This window comes from Apis florea, unplaced genomic scaffold, assembly GCF_048593485.1.
Source record: "Apis florea isolate Af1SG1 unplaced genomic scaffold, ASM4859348v1 contig_2495_pilon, whole genome shotgun sequence".
Lineage (NCBI taxonomy): Eukaryota > Metazoa > Arthropoda > Insecta > Hymenoptera > Apidae > Apis > Apis florea.
The window spans coordinates 225571-243039 of NW_028256595.1; the positions used below are offsets into that span (position 1 = coordinate 225571).

The 17469-nt window shown below is 32.4% G+C and overlaps 3 protein-coding genes across 3 annotated transcripts in view; 2 read left to right on the plus strand and 1 right to left on the minus strand.

The window, feature by feature from the left end:
* The window catches only part of Apoltp (Apolipoprotein lipid transfer particle), a 17262-nt gene extending 12567 nt beyond the window's left edge, over window positions 1-4695 (minus strand). The window contains exons 1-8 of the mRNA XM_086906844.1: window positions 4113-4695; window positions 3684-3728; window positions 2443-3598; window positions 1982-2345; window positions 1596-1905; window positions 999-1501; window positions 618-907; window positions 4-517 (exon numbers count right to left, since the gene is read on the minus strand). Coding sequence (XP_086762970.1) covers window positions 4-517; window positions 618-907; window positions 999-1501; window positions 1596-1905; window positions 1982-2345; window positions 2443-3598; window positions 3684-3728; window positions 4113-4200 — 3270 coding nt within the window. The 5' untranslated portion in view covers window positions 4201-4695. The remainder of the gene's footprint in view (window positions 1-3; window positions 518-617; window positions 908-998; window positions 1502-1595; window positions 1906-1981; window positions 2346-2442; window positions 3599-3683; window positions 3729-4112) is intronic.
* Window positions 687-8666, plus strand: Rnf11 (Ring finger protein 11). The gene is made up of 4 exons (XM_012490969.3): window positions 687-757; window positions 5836-6388; window positions 6757-7143; window positions 7363-8666. Exons 2-3 carry the CDS (start codon window positions 6257-6259, stop codon window positions 7108-7110), a joined length of 486 nt encoding a protein of 161 aa, XP_012346423.1. The 5' UTR covers window positions 687-757; window positions 5836-6256; the 3' UTR covers window positions 7111-7143; window positions 7363-8666.
* A 609-nt stretch (window positions 8667-9275) lies between these two features.
* Window positions 9276-15906, plus strand: LOC100872194 (leucine-rich repeats and immunoglobulin-like domains protein 3). Its single transcript, XM_003696900.4, has 14 exons — window positions 9276-9777; window positions 10761-10832; window positions 10940-11083; window positions 11210-11347; window positions 11435-11575; window positions 11673-11960; window positions 12060-12203; window positions 12291-12529; window positions 12619-12765; window positions 12861-13175; window positions 13268-13549; window positions 13662-13937; window positions 14031-14339; window positions 14424-15906. Exons 1-14 carry the CDS (start codon window positions 9533-9535, stop codon window positions 14549-14551), a joined length of 2868 nt encoding a protein of 955 aa, XP_003696948.1. The 5' UTR covers window positions 9276-9532; the 3' UTR covers window positions 14552-15906.
* The last annotated feature ends 1563 nt before the right edge of the window (window positions 15907-17469 follow it).

The following is a 17469-nucleotide window of genomic DNA, read 5'->3' on the forward strand; positions in this document are numbered from 1 at the left end:
TACCTTGTTCTTCTCCCACGTATACTTGAAGAAGTAATTTTTGGCAGTCGGGTCGGCTTTGATCAAGGCAATCTTGAAGAGCGTGGGACCGTTCAAAATAAAGTAAGGCGCGTTAGGATTTTTGGTGACGTTCGATAATTGATAATCGAGGCACAGCTTCAACCCTACTAATCTGTCAAGAGCGGCCCAAGTGCAACTCGTGTTGGCGATCACGTTCTTCGGCAAGGATCGTGTCAAACTTGGTTGATCGTTGCTGTGCTGGCCAGCGATCAGAACTCCGAGCGGCTTTTCCTCGTGTTCGGCCCCGTTACCTCTCGTCAAAAGAATATCGGTGGCGATCGAGAACAATTCCGTCCTTTTATTCGGTAGGCCTAAACTGAGTTTGATCGAGCGCACACCTTTCACCTCTAGATGGATTTGAACGGCGCCCGAAGAGTACAGGTTTGTCCGCAATTTAGTTCCGGCCGTCTTGTAAAAGGCGTCCACCGTCATGCTACCGGTCGTGTCAACGTTTATGCTGTACACATACAGGGGGAAAGAGGAATCAAACGCGTAAACGTGATCGATCGATACGTATTACGTGTGTATGTTGTAAATATAACTATTCGTAATCATACCTGGGTGCAACGTTGCTGATAAATTCGATTTCCGCCTTGGAGATCGCTCTGGTATCCAATAATCCTGACATCTTGAAATTGCACGCCGCAGAGCCAGCAAGATCCAAACGTACAGGCAGCCCCGTCGTCATTGGAACCACGTAAGTGAAATCCAAGAACATTATTTCGTGGTGAATTTCTTTCCCAGAAATGATTTGTTTAAACTTCTCCCATGGATTCAAGTGTGTCAAAGCTTCTCTAATTTCACGATCGCCGTTCAACGTCGAATATTTCAAATCATTCCCGAACACCTGCACGAAACCGAAAAATGATCGTTTATATCGACGGATATGACGCTTCGTCGGACGATCGTCAAACGTTTTTTTTCCCCCTCCCTCTCACCTTGTAAGTAAGACTGATTCTTGGCTCGTTGAAATTATTGTCGATAATGTTCGGTATCCGTTTCACGCGTTTCCAATAATCCTCCTCCTGTTCGGGAGCTGCTCTGAAGCTTCGAAATAATTGAAGAAAGAAATTCGATACTTTCTCGTTGCTGTACGGTCCATCGGGACCGAAAAATTTCTCCGCGTAATATTCAAGCCCTTCGAGTCTGGTCGTCACTTCGACAACGTTTACGGATTCGCCAAACAGATCGAAAGTCAGGTTAAACGTAAGTGATCTAGGTATGTAGGATTTAGGAGAGAAGATTAGATTCCCTTGGTAATTGGCGCCGAAATTGTACTCCTCGGAAAAGAAGGAACCGTCGTAATTCCGCGAAAACTTTCTTCTGTCATTGTTGAACTTGTCGTTGAGATCGCGATCCGTCAACAGACTTTGAATTTCCACTTTGGTCGGCGAAGCGGAATTGTAAATATTGGTTAAATGGCTCCAAACGAATGTACCAACTGTGGGTAAAGAGTTTCGAGAATCGTATAATCGTAACGTGGATTTTTCAACATCGATTTCGATAAAAAAAAAAAAATTAGGAAAGAAAAGTACCTTGATTAATCTCCTCCAACTTCAAAGTGTGTTTGATCGTTTTCACGATGTTATAATCGGGACAACGCATCACTTGCAGGTAAGAAGCAATGCGTAATTCGGTGTCCATGCTAAAATTTCGATAGTAATTCAGAAAATAAAGGTCTCGCGTTCTCTCGCAAGATGGCATTCTACGATGGGCATCGATACTCGCTACGCGGATCTCCATCGGCAGAAATCCTCCCACGTCGTCTATACATTCTTTCAATAATTTTGACAATCTCTCCGTCTCTAAACCCATATTTCCGATCGCTTTCAACGCCTCTAATGTCTGTAAAATCAAAAGTAAAAAAAGGAAACGAAAACAATCGAAACGTTCCTCGAACTTTATTTATCTTGAAACGTACCTCCTTGTTCGTAGAAGAGGAATGCGTTCGAGGTGCGCAACCCTTCTCGATTTTTTGCTCTAAATATGAAAGAAATCGCGTCACTTGTTCGACGTTGACGCAACGTTGCACGCCCTGGTTTGAGCAAAAAGCGTATATCGTCGCGGAATAGCTCAATATGAATTGAGTTTCCGAAAGTTGGCGAAGCTCGAGTAGGGGCGATAAAATATTGATCGTGTTTCGATCCGGTTGCGGGATGAACGCGAACGCAATTATCCACATGTCGATCGTTGTTTGATCCACGTATCGTTTTACCATCAAATCTCTCATCACGTTCAGCGCAGCGTTGCTACCGACGAATGGCAACGCGTTCACGATGTGTCTCCTGGAAAGGAAGATGAAAGAAAAATGGAAGAAAAATCGTGCATCGTCGCGGGACGATGATTATCGATCGAAAAATCGATAAAGTGGCCGCTACTCACTTGCCGGTTTTGCAAATACCGTCCGCTCTTGCGAACAATTGCGACAACGAGGGATAATCGAGAAATCGCGCCGATTGAACAAACGCGGTGAACGCCTCGGAGAATCGTTGTTCCAACTCGTCCGTATTTATTCCTAACCTGCACATAACCTTCAACAAATCCCTCGAACTTCTCAACTCGCCGTGCATCGTCCTCGGCGTTTTCGAATAATCGTATAGCAAGTTGCTGCTTCTTTTCCCGCGATTCGATCTCTCTCGTCTCTCCTCCTCCTCTCCCTCCTCTTCCTCCTCATCCTCCCCTCGCTCAGTGGCCCCGTACTCGTCGCCCGCTTCATAACCGTCATCGAAACCGTGATACTCGTCCCTCGATTCCTCGATCAATCGAAGCGTGGCTGTGGACTCGGTCCTCGCGCCCGTGTCGCCGCTCGACAACGGCAGCAATTGGTGCAACTCCTTGCACGTGATCTTTTCGTAGATTTTACGATCGATTGTCAACTCGCAGTCGACGCGAGACGCGAGGAGCGGGTGGCGAGGAGACGCGCGAGAGTCGGAACGTGGACTTTTGTACGAGTTGGAACGGATCACGGAGAAATATTTGGAACCGTGGACGCAGTTCGACAAATCTTTCGTTCTCTTCACGATCAGGCTGGTTCGTTTCGCTCCGTGGAAGCGGTAATTCGTCTCGCAGACACCGTTCACGTCCAGATCGGTGGCGCGGTGATCCACGTCGAATCTGTGCATAGTGTTCTGCAGCATCGACAGCACTCCCCTCTTCAGATTCAACGCCCATATCGGCTCCCGCCTGTTCGGGCATAACTCGTCTATTCGACCGTCGTCGAAAGTGAATCTCAACGGGAAACGTTCCAGATTCGCCTTGAAATCCGCGCCGGCCCGATCAGGAAATTCTGGATTGTATGTTCGACGATCGTGGGTCAGGCTCGTGTTCTCGAATCTGAGGCTAGCCTCGCAAGGCCCGTTGAAACGAATCAACAAATCCGCGTCCAGTCGTAACGTTGACTCGTTGTCGGGAAAATCGGGCGACGATAAAATTGACGACGACGCGTTTGAATTCGCGGCCAGATTCGTGCTCACATCCACCGAATATCTATACCAATACGACACGTTCTCTTCGTATTTGAATTTTTCGCTACCCGTCGCTGTAAATATATATTTTTGATCAATCAGCTTTTCCTTATCCGAGATATTCTATCTTGGAGGATCTTTAGATACGTATTTGTTTACCTTTGCATCTCGTTCGGCCACACGATGTTGATTCTTTGACAATTTCTGTGAATGAGATTTTGAGTCATCCAGTGGAACAAAGCTTCGTTTTATTATATTTATTCTTACTTAGAAATCCAATATATATATATATATATATATATATATATATATATATATATATATATATATATAGTATATATGGTACAGATATTTGTTGCACTTTAGCGAGATAACGAGACGACCGATACGCATATATTCGTACACGTTCTAAGATATAAATTCTTGGAAAGAAAAGTTGAATAACACGCGCCATATAGATAACTGAATGATAAAAAAAATAAAAAAAATAAAAAATAAAAATAAAAATAAAAAATCGACCGATATTAACGAAACGATAAATTATTTTATAAATTTGATTTCGTTTGATCTTGAAAAAATTAATATTACCAGCTTGTGCACCGAGTACGAAACAGATCGTCGGGAGAAAAAAAATGATCCCTTGGCCCCACAATCCTGGTCCCTGATTCCAAATCATATTGCTGGTTATGGCAGCCGAGTTGAATATCTGATTATTCGTTCATCGATAAATCCCCTTCATCCCCTTGGACGAAAAATTTTTTTTCGTTGTAACTTTCAAACTGGAATGAGATCACGCGCGATTCAACACTAGAACACCTTTGACCGAAATACAATCCGATGTTTCCTTTCCTCTCTTCTTTTTTTCTTTTTTCTCTCTCACTCTTCGCGATCCCTTCAGTTTTAGCCCTTAGATATCGAATGATTTCGAAAATTTAATAAAAAAAATAATGAAATAAAGTTCGAAACAATTAAGATGAAAGATGAAATGGTATACCGAATCGAAGATATATAGATACTGTATCAAGGATTCACTGATCGAGCGGAAAGATCGAACTAAGGACGGAATTGGGGTGCAAAACAGGCCGCGGCGGTACTCGTTTGGTGGGAAGCACAACGACACGATAGATCGGTTAAGTAAGTGCTTCCTGCCCCAATCGTTTTCGCTGACCGAATGGACAACGACATCGAACTAACTACGCTTCTACTCTTTTCAGAGGGGAGAGGATCAGTACCAAAGGTCTTCTTTTTTTTCGTGTTTGTTAAAGGTTACGGGTCATAACTAGATAAGATAACCACGAAAACGATCCTTTCCGTCTATCTAAGATTCTTATATCGTATTTTGTACAAATATTGTTTACATTATGATCACTGTTCCTCGTAATTATACTTTTTTCTATTATCTTACTTTCTCGTTGAGAAAATTTTTTAACACTATTTTAATAGTCATAATAAGTAATAAACTTTTTGTTTTCTTTTATTTTAGAATTATCATTATTCGTATTGTGATTATTATCTACCAAAATCAAAATTTTTAAAAACAATCGAAGGAAAATCGAATATCTGAATTATATTTCTTAGAATTACGATTTAAAAATAATAAAAATTATTAGTGATAATTTTTTATACATTTTCTTTGCAAAATAAACGCAAATAATTGATCAATTACGAGTTGTTCAAGATCTATTATATATAAAATAAAGTTTAAAAGTTTAAAAGTTAAAAAGGTCAAAACTGCATCATTTACATAAATAAACTTTTTTGTATGTAATATAAATTCTCAAATAAAATATTAAATTTTTACAAATTGCGTACTATTTTTAAATTAAAAAATAATTAATGACATCGATTTATAAGAAATTTTCACAATCCTACAAAATTAATCCAATGAATAAATAAGACTTTAGATTAAACTTTGCTATTCATATTATACATATTATACAATCATTCTATCGTTAAAATATCTTCTTGAAATCATTATTCACATTTGATTAATGATAAATAGCATATTTTAAATCCTAGAAAATATATTTAAAAAGTTACTAACTAGAAACTAACATAAAAATAATGGCAAGATTTTTTTGAATCGCTTCGAATCTCGAAATTTAAATTAAAAGAAACAACGCATGCTATGTTTCACGACTGATTTCACGATATGTCGAATTTTAACAAACCAATCATAGGTTAGTTGCCGAATGTATTTTGGAAAGAACATAATTATACTTGTGCAAACTCTTTATATTGTATGGAATCACTTCTCGCTGATTGGATGTTGGAAAATGCGACATGCTTCTAACAACGAATCAAAATGAAGGACCTTCTACGCAGTAAGATGAAAGCGGTGGTGTGTACTAAACGTTTGAAGAACGTAGCGCGAGGGATGTGAAAAGTGTTTTTTCACAATCTGTGACTAACTGGCCTGTTTTTTTTTCTCATTACGTCTTGTTGGATGCGTCGGGCACTCAGCTGTGGTGCGGGTATGTGACGACGGAAGATGTTTTGATGGTAAAGATTCGTATACCGAATTTTCACCCGAAACACGAACTGTCATCCGTTCGAAGATCGAAACGGACTTCGTTACGTGTATCGGCGGAAAAACAAGCAATTTATGATGGGGACAGATCTCGAAATATCCCACGTCAAAGTTATCGTGATCGTTTAATCGTGACGTTGGGATTAAAGAACCAAAGTACGTTGTCCGAGAAACGCAAAGCTAGAACTGACGTTCTTTCAAAATGGGAAATTGTTTGAAACGCGCTGGAAGCGGTCAACAGGACAATACCACTTTGCTGAGTAACAATCCTGATCCTCCTACATTGACTAGCGGTTCTTTACAAGAAGGCCTTGGACCTCCGATACCTAACAATGTAATTTTCTTTCTTTAATTTGACCAATTGTAATTTTATTTCTTATTTTTTTCGTCCTTGTTATATTTATATTTTATATTTCATCTTTTTTCTTTGGTTTTACTTTTATATTTACGATGAGAACATTTTTTTTTATAAAAATGATATGACGATATATATATATATATATATATATATATATGTATAGATATGTGTGTGTGTATATATATACATATTAATCATAATAATTGATTTTTGTCATGAGTTTTGTCACATTTGACAGTATCCAGTTAAATTTCTATTATTCAAGAAGTTAACAATAAATTTTGTTACTTTACTAAATTTTATTAACTTTTTGAACTTGGTTAAACTTATACTTGATTTCACAGGAGGCTGTAACCTTTTCTTATGCACCAGTTTTTACAAGGGAACTTCATCTTCAACAAATTGGCATTGGTGTTAATCTAGGACCAGGTAGTGAAGAAGAACAACAAGTTAGAATAGCAAAACGCATAGGACTTATTCAACATTTGCCTATGAGAGAATATGATGGGACTAAAAAAGGAGAATGCGTGATATGTATGATGGAGCTCCAGGTGGGAGAGGAAGTGCGTTATTTACCCTGTATGCATACTTATCATGCAGTATGTATCGATGATTGGTTGCTGCGTTCCTTGACTTGTCCATCGTGCATGGAGCCTGTAGATGCAGCATTGATTAGTTCATATCATCCGACCACTTAACACCAAGGAGATGGAGAATGAAATAGCTAATCGGTAATCAAACTATATTATCGCGATGAAACAGAGAAATTGGAAAAGATTATTAATTTTATTATCACATATAATGGCTTCTAAGTAGCAAAAGGATATTTTCTTCTTGTTAATGGCTAAATTTGCCATTGTATTCAAATATATCTGTTCGCATGCTAATAATAATACTGTATTATAAGAAATTAGAAATTTCTTCTATATAGACATCATTCCCTCTTACAGGGTAATATTCTGCACATGGATCATAAAAAGAAGTAAAGTGTATTTACGATCAAAATGCAATCGCCATAGTTATTAATTTTCTGCTAAATCTAAAGTAGCTTTCCTTTCATATGGCTGCAAAAGATATCCTATTTTATGCTCAAGTAACTGGAGCAACCAAGAGATGTAAGATTTTGCTGAAAACACTTTAAGTTGAATAAAGAATAGCAGCTACTTGACTTTGGTGATTTGGTCAAGTAATTATAGACAATTATACGCATTGTGAATATCATGAATAATATTCATCACAAAATGTCACATTATGTACATTTTTAACTTAATAGTTGCAAAGGTTTCATATTTTCAAATATTTGATTTCATCTTTAGAAACGTGGAAAACAAAAATATTAAAATTCGAATCTTACGTATAATCCGAATTATTTTACACAAAAACTGCTTATGATTATATATTCATATTATTATTTATCATTTATATATACTTTTTATATATGCATTACAATGCATTTAAATTATTTGAAAGTTTCAATTCATCGGAAAAAATTTGTATATTTGTATAATTATGGTTATAGCGAGCATCATATGTATTATCGCGTTAATATTTTTCATCATAAGCAGTGCAATTATCAAAGTCTTATTCAATGGAATTAAATAAGTATTATTTTAATGTTTTTCCATTTATTTTTTTTGCTGTTAGTAATGAATACATAACACAATAGATATCTACAAATAAGAAGAAAAAAAAATCATTCTTTATTTTTATAAAGATATTCATAAAAATATACATCTTAAGATTTTTGTGAATGTTATCATTGAAATTCAAAATGCAATTTCAACTACAAATGAAAGAACGGGGCTCGCGTAATAGTTTAAAGTTGATCAATTCAAGTTCGATATAATCGAAATTTGAACAAAGAAATTGCACGATGAGTAAGTTATTCAATTTAGATTTTCACATGGACTTAAAACTCGTAAATAAAATTTAATAACAATAAAAAATTATAATAATTATTATAATTTTCCAATACATAAAGTTGATAATATATAAAAATTCAACGATTCGATCGATTTCATATAAAGAATGTAAATGTATATATATTCTTTTAAGAATATACGTACGCATATGCATACATATATTTCCTACTTGGACGAAAATATTTTAATGTTTTATGAGAGCTTCATGTGTGTAATGTTATTGATTTGTTTGGAAAAAAAGTGATGCTGTGAAATAGTGATTTATTGACAAAATATAAATATAAAAATAGTGATCTAATAATAATAATACAAATATAAGTATTTAGTAACAATTTATGATTTCTTCAACAATACCTACCCTTATTTATTAAATTTAATATAATATAATTAATATAATAATTTAAATAATTTATTAAATAAATTTCATTCTCTTTTGATCGTAAATTAAAATTCATTCTACGAGAATTTTCATATTATATAAAACTATAATGAAAAAAAATAATCATAGAATATTTTTGTGCTGAATATTAATTAAAATAAAGTAATCTTGAGATATTTCATAATATACATTTCATAGTATACATATTTTGCAATTAAATATATGTACATGTATAAACCAGTTTTGTAAATAATTCTACATATTTTACGATAGCATTAGAAATATTAATATATATTCATCGAATAAAAATATATAAGCTAGTGACAATTTATTTTGATTGTTTTCAAGTACTTTTTATATACAATGAATAATTTATTAACTTATGTGGAAAACTTAAAAGTAAATCTTGATCCTTATTTTTTATTAAACATATATGGTTCGCTACTATACTTAGAAAATATTACTAGCTAGGAAATAAATTTCTAGTAATATGAAGGTTGGATCATTGTGAAGAAATAGATACATGGGAAAGACAGAAAGAAAGAAAAAAAGAGAGAGAAAGAGAGAAAGAATAGTATCGCGCAATCAGTGAGGGAGTTTCGCATCGGTCCGTGGGCGTCATCATGGTGTGTAGGTTGAAGCGTTTTTAAGAGACAAGTTTGTTTTTAATCGATAGAACGTGGTAATTTTATATTATTACGGTGATGCTTTTACAAGAAATGTTGCCGTTATTCCACGAATCGCTATGGAGAAAACTATTAGTACGCAGTGTACAGTTACGAAATAAATTTTAAGCGAAACAGTACGACGGTGTATACAATGTCGAATACAGAACAAATTTTTTTCGATCATCGATTTGTGTGGAAATACAAATGGGCGATTGTTATATTATCAATATTATTTGTAACTTCATCAAATTTTATAAAAGCCAACAAGATATCGTATGGCAACACAAAGGATAATCAATGTCCTGTTGAGTGTGACTGTCTTGGAAATGTGGTGGACTGCATTAACTTACAATTGATTGGAGCACCCAGCGGACTACCACCATGGACAGAGATCTTGTAAGTAAATAATTGCATATTATCCTATCAAGAAAAATGTACATCATCATTGTATTATCATCACCATTGTATTGTCTTTCATGGTTTGTTTTAATTCGACTTGTTTTCGAAAATTCATCAGAACATCGTGATATTTAATATCGATAGTTTTGTTATTTAATGAATTATCATTAAAATTGTATTCTTTTTTAACTTCCTGTTAAATTGGTTCAAAATTAGATTAGAATACATTAGATATTCATTACTTAAAATTTAAACTAAAAACTATGTATGCAGTGTAACATGATCTGACAAGATAAGAGAATACATTGTAAATTTATAATAGAAATGTGAACATAAATGATAATGATCTCGATTTCATTAAATAAATCAATATAAATACTATATATTATTATTTTAATCTTGCAGACTCTTATTTAGAAAATTTATTATTGTTAATTTATAAATATTCTATAAAACTAACTTTTCTTTACTAAGATTATGTAATTTATTGAGTCCACTATGGATAAATACAACATTAATATAATCAAAATAAATAATTAATATATAATTAAATCATAATTTATTATTATTATAATATTTTAATATTTATCAATTAATTTGTAATTATTACTCTTTATTTATTATATACAAATAAAATATTATGTAGTTTTATTTTAAACATTAACAAATAAGATTGAATATTGAAAAACAAATTTTCTTTTTCAAATATACTTTTAAAGATTTAATACTTAATACTTGATGGAATTAAAGAGAACAAAATTGAAATGAAAAATATTTTTCTTTATATTTGTATCATTTATAGTTAAATTTTAAATATTATACAAATATATTATATATATAATATATATATTCATGAATGATAATTATTATATCCATGTATATATATTAAATTAAATATAAAATATATTGATTATGTTAGATAAGTAGATAAGTAGATAAACAATAAATAAAAAACATAAAAAATTTTGTTTTTTTTGCAGAGGATTAAAGGGGAACAATATAGCTAGTTTGGAGCCCGATGTCTTATTACATTTAACTAAATTGAAAGAATTGTGAGTAATATTTTTAAAAATAAAAAAATATTATAGTTCAAGTGATGATGTATCTTTAAAAAGAATTATTTTAATTAATATTTTGATATTATTACTAATTATTCAAGAGATCTCAGTGGAAACAAATTTGGAGATGACTTTAAAATTATTCTATCAGAAGGTACGCATTTACAAATGCTTAAAGTAAATAAAAACCAATTAACACAAGTGCCAGACATGTTTTTTGTTAAAAACATAACACATCTTGCATTGTAAGTATATTGCTTATATTATTATTATTATTATTATTATTATTATTAAATATTGTGAGGATAGTAGAGATTATAAGAAAAAAATAATATAACAATATAAAAATAAATAATATTCTGTTTTTATAGAGCTCACAATTCAATTACCGATATAAATGGAACTGCATTACTTAACTTGCAACGACTTCAAAATTTGGATCTTAGTGGAAATAAAATAAGTGTTATTCGAAACGGATCCTTTCTTGCACCTAATTGCCTTACACATTTGTATGGAACGACTTCATTATTCTTGAATGTATAAAACTTGTAATATAATTTGTAAACCTATTTAAAATTTTTCTTATTTTCTTACAGAAATTTAAATAAAAATCAAATAAAAGTCATTGAAAATGGAAGTTTAGATAATTTAACTTCATTGGAAGAATTACGATTGAATAAAAATCATTTGACGCAATTGAAAGATCTTTTTACAAACTTGAAAAAATTGCGTATATTGTGAGAAATTATCATATGATTTTTTTCATCATTATTGTTTATATCATTATTTATATATATTGATTATATGATTAATATACAATGTTTTTTTTTCTAGGGAAATAAATAGAAATGAATTGCAGACAATCCAAGGACTTAGCCTTAGAGGTTTAAAAAATCTAAAAGAATTACATTTAAAAAAAAATAAAATTGAAACATTAGATGATGGTGCGTTTTGGCCTCTCGAAAATTTAACGATTCTAGAACTTGATTTTAACTTATTAACTATGGTGAGAAAAGGTGGTTTGTTTGGATTAGAACATTTACAAAAATTAACGTTATCACACAATCGAATACGCACCATTGAAATACAAGCATGGGATAGGTGTAAAGAAATCATCGAATTGTTAGTAATATTTTAATTCTGTAATACACTGTAATAGAAAATTAACAAAATTTATCATTTTATCAATTTATTCGATTGTAATGAAAGATATATTTGCAGAGATTTATCATACAATGAAATATCTACAATTGAACGAGATACTTTTGAATTTTTGGAAAAATTGAAAAAACTTAAACTGGATCACAATCAGATTACATACATTGCAGATGGCGCATTTAGTTCAACTCCTAATCTACAGATATTGTACGTATAATATATCATACAGTAACGACATGAAGATTTATAAAAATCCAACAAATTCCTTATAATAATCATATTATATTGTCAAAGGGAATTGAAATTTAATAAAATTTCGTACATGGTGGAAGATATTAATGGTGCCTTTGATCCACTTGGACAATTATGGAAACTAGGATTAGCGCACAATAGAATAAAATCGATAAACAAAAATGCGTTTACCGGATTAAGTAATGTAACCGAATTGGATTTAAGTGGAAATAATATAACAAGTATTCAGGAAAATGCATTCGTTTCAATGACTAAATTGACTAAATTGAGAATGAATTCGAGTATGTATAAGTATATAAATATGTTTATAATGTTTTGTGATTTAATATTTGCATTCATTTTTATCTATTTTTATCTTTGTTGTGTAAAGGTGTTTTAGTTTGTGATTGTGGCTTACAATGGTTAAGTATGTGGTTACGTGAGCATAGTTATACCGATGCAGAAGTTTATTGCGGGTTTCCACATTGGTTACAAGGAATGTCATTAACTCAACTTCATCATAAAAATTTTACATGCGGTTAGTTTAACGATCTAAAATTATACTTTTAACATAATTTTATTTCATATAAATTCATTATTGATACAAAAATGTTGCAAATATATGGGATTCAGATGAATATCCAAAGCCAAGAATCATCGAGGAACCTAAAAGTCAGATGGGTATTAAAGGAGACAATGTGACATTGGTTTGTCGAGCAACTAGTACCGCTATAGCAAGACTACATTTTACTTGGAAACACGATAATATTGAAATTAATGATGAGAATTTACAAATAAACACTGATTCTACGGAGAATGGAGTAACAGAGGCAACTTCTATTTTACATCTCACTAACGTTACTCATGCAAATGCTGGAAAATATCAGTGTATGGTAACCAATACATACGGAACAACATATTCTACAAAGGCAAAATTAAGCATTTTAAGTGAGTTATATTAATTCAATCTTGAATTATTAACATATAATATCTCATCTGTAGAAATATATCACAAATAATAATGAAAATTTTTATTATAGTATATCCATCTTTTTCAAAAATTCCACATGATATACGTGTAATTGCTGGAAGCACTGCTCGCCTCGAATGTTCAGCAGAAGGGCAACCATCACCGCAAATAGCATGGCAAAAGGATGGTGGTAATGATTTTCCAGCGGCAAGAGAGAGAAGAATGCATATGATGCCGACTGACGATGTATTATTCATTGTCGATGTGAAAACTGCTGATAGCGGCGTTTACTCGTGTACCGCGCAAAATCTTGCTGGCTTAATCGTTGCAAATGCTACTCTCACAATATTAGGTAAATTTTTACATAATTGTTTGATATGAAAATAGGTATACGAAATTGCCGTTTCTTGGTAAATAATTTGGGATTATGATTTTTTTTTTTTTCATCTTTTTTCTTTAAAAAGAAACACCGTCGTTTGTAAAACCGATGGAAAATAAAGAAGTGACAGTTGGTGGCTCGATCGTATTAGAGTGTATGGCAAGTGGTATGCCCAGACCAAAGTTATCTTGGCGTAAAAATGGTAATCCTCTATTAGCGACTGAACGACATTTTTTCACTGCTGAAGATCAGCTTTTAATTATTGTCGACACTAGAATTAGTGACGCTGGTAGTTACGAATGTGAAATGAGCAATTCATTGGGCAGTGTTGTTGGTGCCTCTCATCTTACTGTAAAACCAGGTAAAATATTTTTTTCAGTTAAATATTTTGTTTTTCTTTTCTTCTTCAAAATTTAAAATAAAATGTAATACAAAAATGTTGCTTGTTCTATAGCTCCGATTTCGACCCCCAGCCCCGTGTCGGTAAACGAAGACGATATACTTGGTTTGATAATAATCACAGTTGTATGTTGCGCTGTTGGTACATCTATAGTGTGGGTAGTTATAATCTATCAAACTAGAAGACGATTGAATAATGTTGCTCAAGGTAGACCGCATGCACAACCAACGTCGACTTTAACAGGTACTGTAGCAGATACGCAAACACATATATATTTGGAGACGAGTTCCCAGCATAGTAAAGACAGCGGTACAGGAGATAGTACCAATCCTAGTAACGATCAATTACAATTATGTTTACCCGGTAAGTAGAAATATTTATATTTTTTTTTTTTCTTTTTTTTTCTTTACTATTATCCTAAAATTTATCTATTATATCTATTTTTAGAGGAAATCGTTACATGTTCCGTGAATAATGAGGAAGAACCAAGTGCAGTAGTAAATGTAGGGGCTCCATTGTTAAGATACACTAATCATGAACGAATCGTTCGTGAGAACAAAGACTGTGCCGTTTGAAAAAATGATAAAAAATGATTTTTTTTTCTTCTTCGTAACTGATTCGTCATGTTTCATGCATGAACGTTTTCACTTACAATGTGCAAAATAATTATTGAAAAACTATCAAGCAGAATCGTTCTGATCATTAAACAACAAAGTTAATAGTCACGGCAATCGTACAGTTTGATAAATTTATTGTGTCATGAACATTATTTTTGTGATGTATGATGATATGAACGTGATATGAACGAGATATGAACGAACGATAGCTTATTTTATTGTGTTTTAGTTTTCATGGAAAAAAAAAAAAAAAAAACTTCAAAAGAAGAAAACTAGAAAGTACTATTGACGTATAATTTGTAAATATTTAGAGTAAGAACTCGCCGCGATTGATGTGTAATTCAATTCATGTCGCCGAGGAAAGAGTAAAGTTAACACGAGTATGTTGACACCGGGAATAAACCCGTAACCCGCAAAAGCCACTTACTATGTAAACCAGTCTTTTGTGATAGATATTTATTTTTAGGATTACTTAATTACTATTAGATTATACAATGACTATATTTATAATGCCCCATGACGTAAGTTTGCCTAAAAAAAAAAAAAAAAAAAAGAAAACGAAAAAAACAGATGAAACGAGCAAAAGAAACGTACATAGGTCCACGCACAGGTATTTTGTATTCAACAAAGCGCGTTAATCATGTGTAAATATACATCGAAAAGAAAAGAAGTGTGCGTGCATACTTTCGTATACGTCTGTGTGTCTGTCTGCGTGCATGTATGTGTATATGTGTGTATATGTGTGTGCTGTGTGTGCACATTGTTATGCACCAAAGTGCTAATATGTAGACATTTAATAATTTGTCTTCCTCTTTATTTTTTATTCATAGCTAATCATTATGTCACATTTAGATAAACTAGTTTTGAAATAATTTAATCGATCAATAATGATTGCTCATCACGGATAAATATCAATATAATTTTTCTAATATTTGATTATATAATATCGTCACCGAATCAACGATTTTTCTTTAATATTAAATTTTTAGTGAAATTTCTCTCCATATAAAGAATAATTGTATTTTGTTAGTCAATTATATACAAGCGTCGTTACATACACATTTCATCGAGAAGAAATTTTCACAAAAGAAAATACATATTTTTCTTCTTTTTTTTTTTTTTTTTTTTTTTCCATCATTTTGTATAATTAATTTTTGAACACATATTTATACGTTTCAATAGTATGGTACTTTCAGTTGAAATGCACGCACGAGAATAGAAAGAATTGTGATTAGTTGAACGTGCGATAAAACGATGATCGTTATGTAACAAAACTCCAATATGAATATTATAGTTTCTGTGAGTTTTTGTAAGTTAATTTGTGATATTTTTATACCCCATGAATAATTTAAAATTCTCACACCAAGCATAGCACAAGAATATCGAACGACAGCGCGAAGATTGGCAAATGTCCGAAACTTAAATAAAAATTAATATTACGACGATCATTGTTTCGATGTCATGATGCTTTGATAATGATGATGATGATGGTGATACGTCTTATATATACATATATATATATATATATATTTTTAGATCTTGTATTTCGAGAGAATGAAAGAAAAAAAAAAACGAGTGACGACTATCTCTTTTGATGGATAACAAAACGTCGTATTATAGCATTACTATATTAAATGCGATAAATAATTATTTGGTTAAAGACGAAAAAGGATCGAAATGAAATTTATACTTCACTTTTCGAAGCATTTGCTCACTTTTTTTTTTTTCTTCCGTATTTCATCGATGAATGACTTTTGTGGTTCGCGCTGTTTTTACACGAAAAAAAGAACGGTATTTCGACATCGTTCATAATTGTTTCTCAAAGAAAAAAAAATGAAAATTCAACATGATCAATATGATCGACAATGAATTCACTAATTAATCGCGAATGATTGCGATTTAACATTGCGTCCAGCAATCTAATAGATTTAGCAAGATCATGCAAACTTACCAGTGACAAGTATTATACATCGTATTTTGCCAATAAACGAAGAAAAACTCTTTTGCGAAAACATCGATGGGGTTCGCATATGTGCGTGCGTATGTGCGTGCGCCTTTAAACAAGGCGCCCTCGTGTAATTCAGTATTTTTTCCTTGTTGTTACGTGGTATATTATAAACAAATACAAGTAATGTATTAGGATAATTAGATTTGTTGTAATCGCGATCGAAGCGAACAATCCCCGACTTTTTTTTTTCTTCTCTTTATTATACACTTTTTCGTTTCTTTTCTCTTTTTTTTTTTTTTTTTTTTTTTTTGAACTTTATTTACCAAACGAGCATACTTTGTTAAAATATAATTGCTGATACATGTACATATACATACGAGAAAGAAACAAAAAAAAGAGGGAAAAAAAAAAAAAAAGGAAACGAATTTTTAGTAATCTTTTTAAAAATTTTCAAATGATACGCCAGCGTATCATAATCGTTTATTTTTCCTTCTTTTTTCCTTTTTTTCTTTTATTTTCCCTTTTTAACGAGCATTATATCTGTCGAATGTACGCGCAGGTGTGTACATACTTTACGCGGTCACAATATCCCTCGATTTTCAATTTTCCATTTACAATCATGGTTATCGTGGAAACACGTATCGCAAGTATTTTTTACTTTTAAAAAAAAAAAAAAATGAAAAAATACTCGATTCGTGTCCAGACGAATTTAATATCGATTTTCTCTATATCATTAGATCGATCCGATCGATTGTAAATCGCTGAACGGATTCGAATCGTTCCATTCTAACCTATATGGAGGGATGGCGATCTGCGATTTGTTTACGAAAAGTGAACGGAAGAAAGAAATAATTCTTCAGAGAGAGAGAGAGAGAGAGAGAGAAAAAATCAATATTTGCTATCTAAATTTCCAAATATCACAATGATC

What these genes read in the sequence shown, in the direction of transcription:
- Rnf11 (XM_012490969.3), top strand. Translation starts at nt 6,257, where the DNA reads ATGGGAAATTGTTTGAAACGCGCTGGAAGCGGTCAACAGGACAATACC. An exon ending in GACCTCCGATACCTAACAAT is followed by an intron (nt 6,389 to 6,756) that starts GTAATTTTCTTT and finishes TTGATTTCACAG; the next exon opens with GAGGCTGTAACCTTTTCTTA.
- LOC100872194 (XM_003696900.4), top strand. Translation starts at nt 9,533, where the DNA reads ATGTCGAATACAGAACAAATTTTTTTCGATCATCGATTTGTGTGGAAA. An exon ending in CCTAATTGCCTTACACATTT is followed by an intron (nt 11,348 to 11,434) that starts GTATGGAACGAC and finishes ATTTTCTTACAG; the next exon opens with AAATTTAAATAAAAATCAAA. An exon ending in GGCAAAATTAAGCATTTTAA is followed by an intron (nt 13,176 to 13,267) that starts GTGAGTTATATT and finishes TTTTTATTATAG; the next exon opens with TATATCCATCTTTTTCAAAA.